Genomic DNA, 14,297 nt, shown 5'->3' with positions numbered 1-14,297 from the left:
AATTTAATTCATACAAGAGAGATAGTTTGAAATTAACTGCAAAGCTATGATGCAGTAGAAATTGGCAGAGCCTTTGCTTCAACAGAGTGCAGTGCATGATGGGAGAATCCCTTCCTCTGCCATTCACCCTGCGGAACGAGATTCAATAACAGATGTGTTCTCAGTGCAGAGGTTAACAGATTCAAACACATACCAAATTGTCCAGGGGAAAAGAGTACACGAGTCTGACATTTTCTCAGTGGCGTCAGAAAGGGTTTGATAACAGGATATGTCTAAGGAAAAGTTATGACCACGATCTCTGTGTTGTGCAATCAATACAACAGACCTTTAGATGCCATTGCTCTCAACATGAGTTTTAAGATATTGTTGATCACATTCCAGACACTGTTTAGTGGGCCAGCCCACTAAACAGTGTACGAGCCAGATAAGAGGGCAGTCTGAACCTGTTATTGTCAGTTCAGTTTCATCAAGGGATCTGACTTTAATTTCCTTCCTTTTGTGATTCAGGTGTGTTGATTTTCTTGCCTTATTTTTTATGCCTTTTTTATTTAAGTTTGTGTTTTTTAAGCTTTGCTAAAAGCATGTTGGGCTGTCAGTCAGCCCTTTGTTCCAGACGGAATTATACCAACAACTATTGGATGGATTCATGTGACATTGTGTACAGATATTTATTGTTCACACAGAAAGATGCAAAATTACTTGAGTGATCCCCTGACATCTAATCTTGTATTTTTGCAAATCTTGGAAATCAGCCATATATTTTGGTACAGTAATTCAGGTCTCCTTCACTATTAGTTGCAACATTCGTCACAATGACAACATCAACATAACTTTCCAAACAACATTGGTGAAAATGTAAAACAAAATGTAGCATCATTGCATCATCAAATGTTTATCTCATCCTGGGAAGCTTTACTGATCACTGGCTATTGAAGACGCTAGTATGTCAGATTAAAACTAAAGGTGAATAAAGCTTTAATACAGGACACATTCATATGACTTCACACACAAGAAATCACACAGACACACACACTCACCCTTCCCAGGATGACATTGACCTCCACAGCCAATAGGAGTCCATACAGCAGCATTAGCAGTCCGGTGATGCAGTAGCGTAGCTGCCGGGGGCCGATGCCATGCTCAGTGTACTTGGCAAACTTGATGGTCTTCATGATGAAAGCCAGCACCCAGTAGATCAGCAGGGCTGAGGAGAATTAGCAGGGATCAAAGAAGGACAGCACTTCACTGGACGAGCCAAAAACATAAATAAACCAACTTCAGGTGGCTAATATCAGATGACTTATCAGTGTTTTTTAAACTGGATTTGAGTAATTTATTTGATGCACTTGTTAAATGACATAAAGACATGGTTCAATTGATGTTTTTTGAGTGATTTTTCCCGTGTTAGCATCATTTCAGTTCTTGTTTTTGTCTTTTGGGACAGGTCTGCTTTCTGTCCCCAGAACTAAACATGGAGAATCAGCGTTTAGTTATTATAATCAAAATACCTGGAACAAACTCCCAGAAACATGCAAGTCCGCTGCAACTCTTACTACTTTAAAATTCAGGCTCAAGACTTTAATTGTGTTACTGCTTTTAACTGAACTATTCATATCTCACACTGCACTGTAACTTTTATTCATGTATTTCATACCTGTGTTATTCTATATTAGCTTGTTCTATGTTTATTTTATTCTCTTTGCTTTTTAATGACTGTTTTTAAATGCTATTTTATAATGTGTTTCCGTTGCACTATTTCTTAATGCTCTTAATGTTTTTTATTTTTGTAAAGCACTTTGAATTGCCTTGTGTTGAAATAACACTATACGCCAAAATATGTGTCAGATTTTAAGGCAATCTCATTTAATCCAGAAAAGACCACTAATATAATATTCTTTGAGAAGATGAGAAGACCATCTATACCCCAACAATAGTGGCAGCGTGTCAGTCAATGGAACCAATTCATGAGTTTGGATTTAGAAGTTTCATTGCTGTTCGTGCAATAATAAAACACAGAGACTGTCTATGAAAACACAGAAGGCTTAATGATGTGTGTGGAGGGCAAGTCTTAGAGGAGGGCAAGTCTTAGAGCAGCACCAAAGGGATCATTACAGAAGCAAACACTGGACAAAAAGCAGACAAAGGCATATTGATGTAAAATCTGAACAAATACAAAGTATGTCCTAATTAACTTCACCGTTGCTATGGGGATACTTCATTATATTGTATAGTTTTCACTGTTCATAACGGATAATTATTATTTTTTTATATAACAAAAGGAGGAAAAAGTAAGAAATAAATGATTGTAAAAAAACACAGAAACCTTTCGCCAAGAACTAATCACCCTAATATAAAGGGATAATTAATATCTACCAAGGGCATTGCTATTACACTATTATATTTGTTCAGACACTTTCGATCCTAGCTGAATGTAATGAACCATTTATCTTGAAATAGTTGCACTGACTCAGATTATAATTGTTTAATTGTGAAGAGCTTGTGTAATTTGATGTGTTCTTCAGTTGTTAACTCAGAGGTGAAAGAGGTGCCTAAGGTCAGTTTCATAGTCAAGACATTCTCACTCCCAACTCGTCCCTTATAGTCCTTGGTCAGGACCATCTGCAGTCACTTTTTGACGCATTGAGTTACAATACACGACATCCAGCTTTTCATCTCCACCAAGTCCATCTCCACTGCTACTCACTCCATCCTGACAAACTGCATCACTGAAATCAAATCCTGGCTCCAACTCAACTTCCTTAAACTCAACTTCGATAAATCTGAGATAATAATCATTGGACCAAAAAAGCTCCCCACACCTATCCATAACTTCACCCTCAACATAGACGGCTTCCCAGTTCAAACCTCCCCTCACATCCAGAACCGCATCATATTTGACCAAACCCTCTCCTACAACAAATACATCAAACAGATCACAAAGACAGCCTTCTTCCACCTCAAAAACATCGCCCTTCTACGTCCATCCCTCTCCCCCACTGCTGCAGAAACCCTCACCCATGCCTTCATCACCTCCCGTCTGGACTATTGCAACAGCCTCCTCTACGGTTCACCTGCAAAAATCTTCAACAAACTTCAATACACCCAGAACTCCGCCGCCCCATCCTACCTGACTGACCTCCCCCACAGACACACTAAGGGGTATTAAGCTATGTTTGAAAGAAGAAATGGAGGGACATAGAGGAGTAATGCAACAAAGGCCCCTCGGCTACCAAGGCACTCATTGCCCAAGCTACTCTGATGATAGATAGTGGAGTGGAAAAGAGCTATATGCCTCACCACGGGACTCGAAATACAATGATAACACGGGAGAGCTGGAACTTGATGGCAGACACCAGGGCCGTCCCTCCCTACAGGCCGATCATGCAGACTGCATGGGGCCTCACCTCGCGGAGGGGGCCTCACCTGGGGGGGAATGCGGCACACCTATGCGCTTATGCTGCGCAATTAGTGTGGTATCGCCGCTGCGAGGCTCCACTAGAAAATATTTACCTCAAAACAGAGCAATCCAACTTTGTATTAATCAAGTGACGGAATTTAAAGACGTTATGTAAGTTGAATGTGTTGCATTGCTCCTTCGTTAGGTTATAGCAACAACTACGTTTAAAATAATGTATTGTTTGGGTTCAAATAAGTATCTTTTTAATTTAACTTAAATTACAAAGTAGGTTATTTATGCAAGTTTAGTAAATGTTAGTCATTGACTTCAGTTTTATGCAAAAATGACACCAGAGGGTACGTCGAGTGTCATAGGTCACCAAGCTGCGGTATTGGACGAGCCAGCAATGAGAACGCAATTTTAGTTCAATAGTTTGATTCATCTCAGTTCTACAAGCTTCGATCCCTAACACCCAAGAACCTTCATTATTTTTTATTTATACTCAGCGCTCTTGTTTGAAAGCCTCACGTTGGTTCAGAGCTAAGTAAACACCAACAGCAACAGACAAGACATGAGTCAATGGGGGAGCAAAGTTAAAAAAGAAAACATCTAATGAGTACTAAACAAAGGATAGTTGAATTAAAAAAATACTGTACCTAATAGTAGTTTGGGGAAGTTGGAGGTCTCGATGTTATGATAGTAGATAATAGAGGTGATGCCAGCCATGAAGGCCAGAGCTGCAGGCATGTATAGATGAAGATGGAGGGATTGGCTGAATCTGCAAATGAAATACAAATCAGATCGAGAAAGAACATCTTGAGTTAGCACAACACAAATGTGAAGGGCTCCTAAGCACAGCATTGAAGTCAGTGTGAATAGCCCGATGAAGAGGCAAGCTCTTTAATTCAGTAAACACTCGTCTCCAGTGTGCGGAGAGGGCTCAAAACAGGTAGCAAGTGCTTACTTGACCTTGTTTGAAAGAGACTCATTACGTTATATAACAGTATGTATCGGGCACAGAATTGAAGAGAAAGTATAAAAGGATATAAATAACGAGACAGGGATTTAGAGAGAAAGGGCCTAGATGGATTCTCTGTCTAGCCATGTCTCCCGGAGACTGAAAGCATTTCTTATATGTGGCTGATTTTTAAAATACAAGTATAATAAGATTGGACAAGTATTGCTGGAAAAGCACAAACACCTTAAATGAGTTAAAATGTGATATTAGCTTAAATCAGCAATACCAGCCACTGATTTGTATAGTATATTAACACAAGATAAGCAAATGCTGTAGGTCTATTGTTACAATACAGCTTATCATGTACAAATGACAATTGCACTTACTTAGTAGTAGTAACTGCCCTATTGTTTCTGTTGGTAATTTGGCAATACTTGTATAATTTAAGACAAGAGTCATCCCTTAATCCTGGGTTAGCTTCAGCCATAGGCTACAACACTGTAACACAATAGTGTGGCTTTCTTCTCAATGAAGCTTGTCATTTTGAACAAGATACAAATAATAATTTGTGAGCAATCAGCAATTGCAACTCATACGTTTTTGTCAAAGTGAAGCTGCTAACTCTAGGGTAGTTATCTATGGATTAAATACAAAATGAAATAGAACCAGGCGCTTCATTATCACAAACCTGTACAGTAGCAGATATCCAGAATATGGTTGGAAAACCGCTGTATGTAATATAAAATAGAAACTATATATATTAAAAAAGCTTCTCTAGTGAATCAATATTGAGTAATTGCTATAAGCAGATGAAGTTCATAAATAATAGGCCTGTATTGCATTCACCTGCCATTCCAGGTTTATAAAATAGTCTTTGATTAACTACTAGCATGAGTCAGATATACTCTCCGTCACACAGCACAATGCAGATTGATTCATCATCTCAATGTCAGTTGCATCTGTTTATCAACTACCACTGTTTAAAAGTAGTTAATAATGTAAAACGTTAAACATTTACAAGTAAGTAATAATAATTGGAATAGCCTAACAATTGCTTATAAATACTAAATAGTATAGTCACACATCAGTGTCAGGAAATGAAGACAAAAACATCAGTTACACTGGCAGGTTAGATTAGTTAGTGTGTGGAACATACCCATCAGACACGATGCCCTCTGCAAACTCACAGACAAGGATGAACAGCAGGACAAAGGTGAGCAGCCAGCGCAGGTTGTGACCCTGGAAGTGCAGCCAGGTGCTGTGGTGGATGTGGACCTTTGAACTCTGGCTGGCCCAGCCTAAAGAAGGAGACAGGAAATGAAAGTTTTAATAAAAGCATCAGGGGTTTGTCACTTTAAATACATATGCAACAGTAACATTAGAGAGTGACTTGTAAACATGTCTGTAGATGGTCAGAAAGTGAAAAGATGGATTGAAATGACAGTAGTTAGACAGTAGCTCGACACACTTCTCTGTGAGCTGTGAATTGGCACTCAAGAAAATAACCATTTACACAGTTTTGACCTAGTGCTTTCTATTCCCAGTGCAACCTTTCATATCAGGAGCTACGACAAAGTGCTTTTCTGATCACAGCTTAATGACAAGGCTGAAGGACTAGAAGTAAAGACTAAAAGGATGGGGCTGCTGAGGGGAATGGCAGCCATTATCATTTCTGAACACTTATGTTATTTTCACTTTCATTACATTATTCGATGTTTGCAGGTACGACAATGAGAGTGGCCAGATGGCTGATGGCCTTAAACGGCCAAGTCAATTATTTGAGCTTTTATTGTGTCTCTGTGTCCTTTCACTTTGCTAGATGTACACATCTTTATTATACCAATGATATAGTCATCAAATTGCAATTGATGTAATATTGTGAGTCACGGCAATCATAAAACACATCTCTGGTGACAACATTATGTTAATGACTCTTCTGTTGAGAAGTGTTGGCAGCACAGGCTGGCAATCGCTCCTACACACACACACACACACACACACACACACACACACACACACACACACACACACACACACACACACACACACACACACACACACACACACACACACACACACAGACAGAGAGACAGACAGACAGACACACACACACACACACACACACACACACACACACACACACACACACACACACACACACACACACACACACACACACACACACACTAAACACGATAACTCACGCTGCGCTCCAGTGTTGTGCCATACATGACGCAACATTTCTCACATCTGTAAAACTAAAACTATTCGGAAGCTATTGGTACCTGTTTATGTGGATAATTATGTAAATGATGCTGTATGATGTCCTTTTGTTGTTCTGTTTATGCTTTTATGTTTCATGTGGAACTACTTGAACAGGTCTCCCTTGGAAAAGAGATCAATGATCTCAATGGGATTTTATCCGTATAAATAAAGGTTTGAAATGAAATGAAATGAATTCAGTTTTTGATTATACATAACTTGGATTTATCTGGAATATGGGAAACATTCAGGGTTTCGGTTTGACAGCAGCTAGAGAAGGCTGAGGCTGGAGTTTAAATGGTCAGCAGAAAATTAGAATCTATTGTGTGCATCAATTAATTATATCACTAATTTTGTTTACAAATAAGCAAGGGTTCGAAATTCTTACATTTTATATTTTTCTTGTATATCTTATGTGATATTTAATTAAACATATTTGAGTTCTGGACTGCATGTTGAAAGAAAAAATCACGCAAAGATATTAACAAGAACAGACATCAAAACATGTGGCGCTAGGTAGCTAAAAACGGCAACATGGCTCACCTTGGTCGTTGTCTGGTCAAAAGTGGTCTTTAATGGAATTAAAACGATAAAAACGCTGCCGAAGTTAATCCATAGGTTAATCCAATGTGTCTGTGTCCCTTTGAAATGATTTCTGATAATCCATGAGCAATAAACCTGCTTTCGGTTTTCAGATGTCAGAGCGAGAGATAGGTTCACTCCGGTTCACTGTCATGCAAAACTGCGTGAGCGAAGCCCCCACCTTTTTGTTTACCATGTGTGTGAGTGGGGAGATCCCCCTTCGATTCTATTTGCTCTAACGGTCAAAAAGAGATGTCAATCACCAAAATCGACCAATGGGTTCCAGAGAAACGGTAAAACCCCCATTTCCAACCAAATCACATCAGAGGTGGAGTTTTTTTTGCTAAACCTCTCTAAAAAGGTAACATGTCACTTGTTTTGCATCAATCTTGATACAGGGTACTTATTATATGTTGTACTTTGGATTCCTAAAGCTTTTAGTCTACCTTACCATCATCCATGGGTAGTTTTCACTATAAGCAAAAAAGAATTTTTGGACGGACACTATCATTTACAGTTTTTTACTATGTTCAATCTGAATTTCTTTCTTTAAAATAAAAAACATCTATATTGATTCTGACTTTTCTACATCCAACTCACAGGTTTATCATTACGTTGAGAAAAAAGATTATTAATTTAACCCTTTTAGAAGGGAAGATATGGTCATTTGTTCTGGGAATGTCATTTTCGAGCCTGAGACCTGAGAAACAGGCTCAGGGCTTAACAGGTTAAGATCTTCAAAACATGTGTTCACCCGTTTCAATTATTTCTAAGCAATAGGTTGCAGCCCTAACTGAGGTTGAACATGTTTTTAGTCATTAATGGTGCAAGAAAACTGTCTCATAAGTGTTGTGGTGCATGTATCTACGACTCCCTCTTACATCGTTAACCTTGATGAGACTAGCTGACTCGCTGCAGGTCAGGATACAGCGCAGAGTACATCTATAATGCCCCACACAAAAGCTTGTAATACATCTGAAGGGTTTTATTTGGTTAGAGAGTTGTTAGTCAAAGCAGTAGAGCTGGAGGTGACAGCAGAGAGAGAGAATTCACAGCATATATATACAGTATTTATACAGTCTATGGATCACAGCAGCTTCAGTGTCCTGGACACACACTGCTTTTCACTCATTGTTTTGCCTTTCCTATTTCAGTTTGCTAGTTGCCATAACTTCATTCTGATTTCTTTGCGTCAATCATACAAGAGTGTTTTTAAAATGACAAACAAAACATTGATGAAGGCCATCTCCACAGTGTTTCTACAAACATCTAACCTTTGAAAAAGATAAAAAACTAACAATATTTGACAGCCAGCGCGGTTCTAAGAGACATGCTCACATGCCGATTTTTACCATGTTCACCATCTTAGTTTAGTGTGTTAGCATGCTTACATCGGCTTGGTACTGCTTGCTGCTTAGTACTTATTTTTGTATTACATTACATTACATAACACACGTAAGACGCTCTTATTTGTCTCAGCCATTATCTTTAGCAGATATTGGTCAAAATAAATATTGGGCAAATTTGGCGCAGTGGTTGCACAATTTACAAAGAAAGGAATCACCCAAGTTGTTACAATTCATGCTTGGGCGAACATTGAAGTCTTTATTAAACTTTACAACAAATGTAATTGTTGAGATATTTCAGTGGTTGCACAGACAGACAGACAGACAGTTAGACAGACAGACTAGCATTGCTAGCATGGCTAATAACACATATATCTATAGTGACTAAAAGTGGAAGCATGTGGAAAAATAGCCTACTTAAAAATCAAAGAAACAGACAAACTAAATGAGAGATATGATTAATATATGGAACTATGTATGGATGCAATTGGGAGTGTAATGCGGTTATTGAGGAAGACAAAATATAACCAATGAACAATGGGGAACACAGAGCGACTATCAGACCAGTTGTATCAAGGGACATTGTGTTAAACAGGTACGCATGGTGTAGATGTAAGAGGAAGGATTATGAAGCGCGTTTTGTACGAGTGGAGCAGCAGTCTAGCGACGCTTAGCTGGTTACACGATGGTGACACTAATGGAATGGCCAGCGGCCAGGAAGGAGGGCAAAGGATATAAAGACCTATCTGAGTCAATACATCACATTCACCAGCGTGTAAAGAAATACGTCCTTAATTTCTAGCACACTTCTAACCTTGCTAATGGGACTACAGAGAGGGTTTTTAACTGAGGGAACAAAGTGCACATACGAGCGCATTAATAAAACAAAGGTAAAGTGAATAAATACTGTAGACACTAATGAAAACAGATGCTTTCATTAGTCTATTAGTCACTTTACACATACCGTGTGTGTGTGTGTGTGTGTGTGTGTGTGTGTGTGTGTGTGTGTGTGTGTGTGTGTGTGTGTGTGTGTGTGTGTGTGTGTGGTGTGTGTGTGTGTGTGTGTGTGTGTGTGTGTGTGTGTGTGTGTGTGTGTGTGTGTGTGTGTGTGCACAGGGAGCTATGATGGGTATAGGTTGAGGATTTCACCTCACAGTTACACTCACCAATGAAGAGGATGGGGAAGGTGATGAAGAGGAGGAACACATGCGGCACCACGTTGAGCGCATCCAGGAAACAGCCGTTGTTCAGAACCCCCCCGTCCACATTGTATGCCACCGAGTTATTCTCGTTCCCACAGAACGCCAAGGACATGGTGGAACTGGGACTCTGCGAGGAACCGGCCGGTGGAAGAGGAAGAGGAGGGGAGGAGGGGAGGTCCACAGACAGGAGGAAACACAGACAGATTTTAAATAGTGGCTCTCAGAGCATGTCGACCCTTTTCTAAGGGAACACTGGATGGTGTCTTCAATAGGAAATTCCCAAAGAGACCTGCTCCCTCTGGAATCCAGCTAACAAAAATCAGATCCAATAAAAGAGAGGAGACAGAGGAAAAAAGAGAAAAGGGAGGGAAATGTGGGGTCAGAAGCAGTCACAGCAGCAGCTCTCTCTCCTCTCCGGCAGACTAAGCTTCTTTCCCGGCCATGCTGGTGAGAAACATCTGCACGCCGTCCGTCTGCAATCCTCAGGCATCCTCTGAAACTGAAGCTTCACTTGGCTCTGCACCGCTCCACGAGAATGCATTCAGACACACATACACACAAAAGCATGCACACACACACAGAGCAGCGGTGGCATTCTGCAGTGCAGCCGCTATTCTTGTCTCTTTGAAAATGAAAGTCGACCTTGGAAGACAAAGCAAAGGGAGGAAGAGTATACCGGCGAGCAGGAGGACTGAGAGCCACTGAAGACAAGGGGAGGCAGTACAGGAGAGCAGTGAAAGATGAGAGAGAGAGAGAGAGAGAGAGAGAGAGAGAGAGAGAGAGAGAGGAGAGAGAAAGGGGGGTACAGATGCTGAGTGAGCAGTAAAAGCATCACACAAAAGGTACGTGTGAAGCATGAGCAAGCGCACTAATCTAAATCCTTACCCCAGCAATTACATAACCCTACCCCCAGTCATTTATCATTTTGGTTCACATTAAGAGCATTAAGTAAGGAAGAGCATTAAGTAAGGAAGAGCACAGCAGCGACTGAATAACCAGGCTGGAAACGTTAAAAAATAAAATGATATAAAATATTAATAAATGTCAGGGACGGGTGCAATATGTGCCGGTCCTGCAGGGAGAGATCCCGCAGCAGCCAATCACAGCTGACGTTTCTTTGAGGGATCAGCAAAGAGGCACATGGGAGCAGATTTGATAATCCATGTTTGAATAGCCTTTTTTTAAACTGGTAAAAATGATTGATGTTTAGTGTAATCCAAGCCACCATGACCTTTGCATAGTAACAACAACAATAGGAAGAAAAGCCTAAATGTGTTTACATATCTGTGGAATCAAGTGATATAAGAATACACAAACAGATAATGTATTCATAGTCATTATACAAATGTGGCCCTGTGCATGCCATGAATAAAAGAAACATAACTCTTGATGTCGAGCTGCTTGAAAGAGATATTCAGTTTTTTCCAATTAAAATGTCTGCAGGTTTGCATTCTGCATTTCTTTCATGAACTAACTCCCTGAGAAAACAATTGCTGTAAAGTAATATTATGTAGTAGCAAGTAATTCTACAGATTTCTTTACTTAAAATGCCAGGAGATGCTTTCTCCCACCTGGGAGGTTTGTGTCAGAATCTCAAACAAAAAAGGGAGCGCAAAAGAGAAGAGCTGCAGCTAGAGCAAAAGTCTGATCATTGAGAAAGAAGAAACAAGAACTGCAAACAAAAACCTATGTTAAAACAAAGAAAAAAGACTTATAGTTTACATGATTACACAAATGATTTGTTTGCAACTTATAGTTTTAGTTTTGAAATTAATTTTATTTTGCTTGACTCAGTTTTTTTTTTCTTTTAAACTCATAGTTTTGCTTTATTCTGAGAAAGTGTTGCTTTATCTTTATGATACAAAACTAATCCCATACGATTGCAGCAACCTTGAGTGTCTCAAATGATGCTAATGTTGGCGGAGTTTGCAAACGCAGGCAGAGCAGGCTTTTCTTCACAAACAAATGGCTGAGACATATTTCTCTTTTAAACTAATAGATTACTCAAAAATAATAAATCAATGTGATTACTTTTAGGAAGCTCAAGGTCCAAAGGAATTTCGGAAGCATTGACATGTGAAGGAACGAGACACCGGGCATAGCTGGAAGTAAAGAAATTCTTGCTAATCTTTCATTTGAACACACAAGGTCATAAAGACTGCAGCCACGTCCTCTCACTTCCTCTTACCCAGAAGACCATAGACCAGCTGACAGTAAACAGCTAGGCAATATGTGGCTTCTTGAAGGAGAGGGATACTTCTGTTAAGCAAAAGTAGACAGCAATTCCAGATGTTATGTCAGCAGGGGTTTTACCAACACAATGAGAATAGATTGCATCGTGCAAGATACTGCCAGCATCAATGCCTCATATAAATAAAACAGCTTTATCATGCACTGTATTATTATTATCCTTCTTTTTTTTTACTTCTGGGAAAACTGGCTGAGTTGTGATTCTCTGCTGCCTTACATTTGAGATAAGCACTGTCCATCACTGGATTGCCTGGAGAGTTAAAGCTTCAGTGTGTAAACAGAAAGAGAACAATGAGTAGAGCAGAAGCCACTCACAGAGACCCTTAGCAAAGAAAAAAGTGCTTAGTAAACCTGGGGGGCTTACAACAAAGATAGTGTACAATGCATTCCTAAAAACACTAATAGGAACAGCAAGAAATCGAGACTCTGCCATTGTTATAGAACCACAGATACAGACAGATGCCAACTAAATGTAACATGCTTGAATGTGTGAACAGTGTGTATGTGTGTGAGGGTGAGAGGTGACTGATGAATCACACATTGTTATAATTTATATGTGAATCAATGTAGCAGGTTTCTCGCCCACGGATTGAAGGAATAAAATAAGTGTAGTGCTCATCCTAGAAAATGTTCTCTGTTCATCTTGCAGTGACAAATGTTCAACAGCTCAGTCGAGAAACCAACAAATGCAATATTTCATACTCTCCTTTCATTTCTGCTAAGAGAGCCATGAATATTGGTGATGTATTAACACGGGGAATCCTCAACTACTATCCAAAATGACTTGTTGCATAGTCTTGCATTCAATTCAGGGCTGTAAAGCATTTCGACCGTTGACATTTATATATAGGCTAGGTCTATTATGCACGTGTCAAATGCTTCATGATTCCAACACCCCTTCTATTACTACTCTGTAGTGTTGGGCATGAACTGCTTACAGCATGCAGCCTGCTATTTAAAGTGAGAGTATCGACCAGTGTGAGAGACCAGGTGACTTACCAGTTGATATCGTGAGATCATTGTTGCAGCGGCGTTTCCCTGACTCCCAAAACTCTCTTCAGTACTGTCACATGCGTCGAATGGTCGTTAAAAAAACAAAAGGGGTACAATCTCCCAGATTGCACTCTCTCATGTGTTCAGAGTGCAGCCGACTTCTTGCCGTCCCACTTTGTGTTTGACCACCAACCAGGCGGAGGTTTAAGGAAGAAGGCAGTGAGCTGTCCACGGTCCTGAACCTGGGTACAGAGGAGAAGGAGGAACAGGAAGAAGACGAAGAAGAGGGCTAGTCTTCCATGGTAGGCCGCCTTTGGACTACAACGGGTTAAAGTAGCAGGGGCAGCTCAGCTGTCGATGCGACGCTGAAACTCGCAGCAGATAGCAGTCACGTATCGTATGTGGTCATGTACCGCCCGGAGCGGCTATATAACAGTAAAGCGATGCTGCACAGAGATACACACGTGTTTTTACATTACATTTACATGACGGATGTTCTGGGTGACTTTTAGATAAACACAAGTTCGCATTTACAATTAACAAGTCACACATGTAGGGGAGAAAGGGGTACATTGAGCCAGTGGGTCAGTTGAACCACCCCCTGTAACCAGGCAACGCCTTATAGTTGTAATCACGTGACCAGCAATTAAACTCCTCCCATTTCTCATTGCCAGTGAAAGAGAGATGCTCATTGTGGTAAGTAAGCATTTTTTTTTTTACTTGTCAAAGTACATTTTCTAGATGTCAGCTATATCGGCTGTCATGTCAAAAAAAAATGTATCCAGGTTTAAACACGTATTGTATATGTTGATGTGTTTGCAGCGTATTAAACCATGTGAACCATTAAGCTAAAGATGACTGAATGTTATTGCTAGGCTATTTTTTCTAAAATGGTGGCTATGGGGTAAAGTGAACCATGGGCCTTGGGGTAAGTTGAGCCAGTTTTTCAATGGAGAAATTAATGAAAGTAGGCCAAGTTGATAATAAGAGCTCATTGTAGGTTACATTTAAAGTTGAATTTACCCTGTGTTTGATTGGTAAGATGTATGAAATTGTATCACCATTTGTATGATTACTTTTCCTTTTAACATGTTAAAAAAAAAGATCAATGAATTCAATCGAAATTTATATAAAAAATATTTGAAAAACTAAACTTGTATTTGGTTTGTTATTTATTGTTTAAAGTTACCTTTAAACAATAAATACCTTTTTACCTTTTTGAAGGTATGCCCAGGTTTGAACAGTGGTTCAATTTACCCCCTGACCTGGATCAACTTACCCCTAACCCGGGGCAAGTTGAGCCACAA

At 39.8% G+C, this 14,297-nt stretch overlaps 1 protein-coding gene across 2 annotated transcripts in view; it reads right to left on the bottom strand.

Moving 5' to 3' along the window:
- Window positions 1–13,151, bottom strand: part of abcc8 (ATP-binding cassette, sub-family C (CFTR/MRP), member 8) — a 70,708-nt gene extending 57,557 nt beyond the window's left edge. The window contains exons 1-5 of one of the 2 annotated variants that reach the window (XM_034085403.1): window positions 12,997–13,151; window positions 9,712–9,874; window positions 5,512–5,653; window positions 4,054–4,175; window positions 1,038–1,204 (exon numbers count right to left, since the gene is read on the bottom strand). In XM_034085403.1, the coding sequence (XP_033941294.1) occupies window positions 1,038–1,204; window positions 4,054–4,175; window positions 5,512–5,653; window positions 9,712–9,874; window positions 12,997–13,017 (615 nt within the window). In that variant the 5' untranslated portion in view covers window positions 13,018–13,151. Of the gene's footprint in view, window positions 1–1,037; window positions 1,205–4,053; window positions 4,176–5,511; window positions 5,654–9,711; window positions 9,875–12,996 lie in introns of those variants that run through there. The other variant, XM_071203475.1, reaches the window with a different exon arrangement.
- Between the last annotated feature and the right edge of the window lie 1,146 nt (window positions 13,152–14,297).

The sequence above is a fragment of the Pseudochaenichthys georgianus genome, chromosome 6 (assembly GCF_902827115.2).
Source record: "Pseudochaenichthys georgianus chromosome 6, fPseGeo1.2, whole genome shotgun sequence".
In the NCBI taxonomy this organism is placed as follows: Eukaryota; Metazoa; Chordata; class Actinopteri; order Perciformes; family Channichthyidae; genus Pseudochaenichthys; species Pseudochaenichthys georgianus.
Note: the sequence above shows the minus strand (reverse complement) of the source record. Positions and strands in the feature narration are given on the sequence as shown.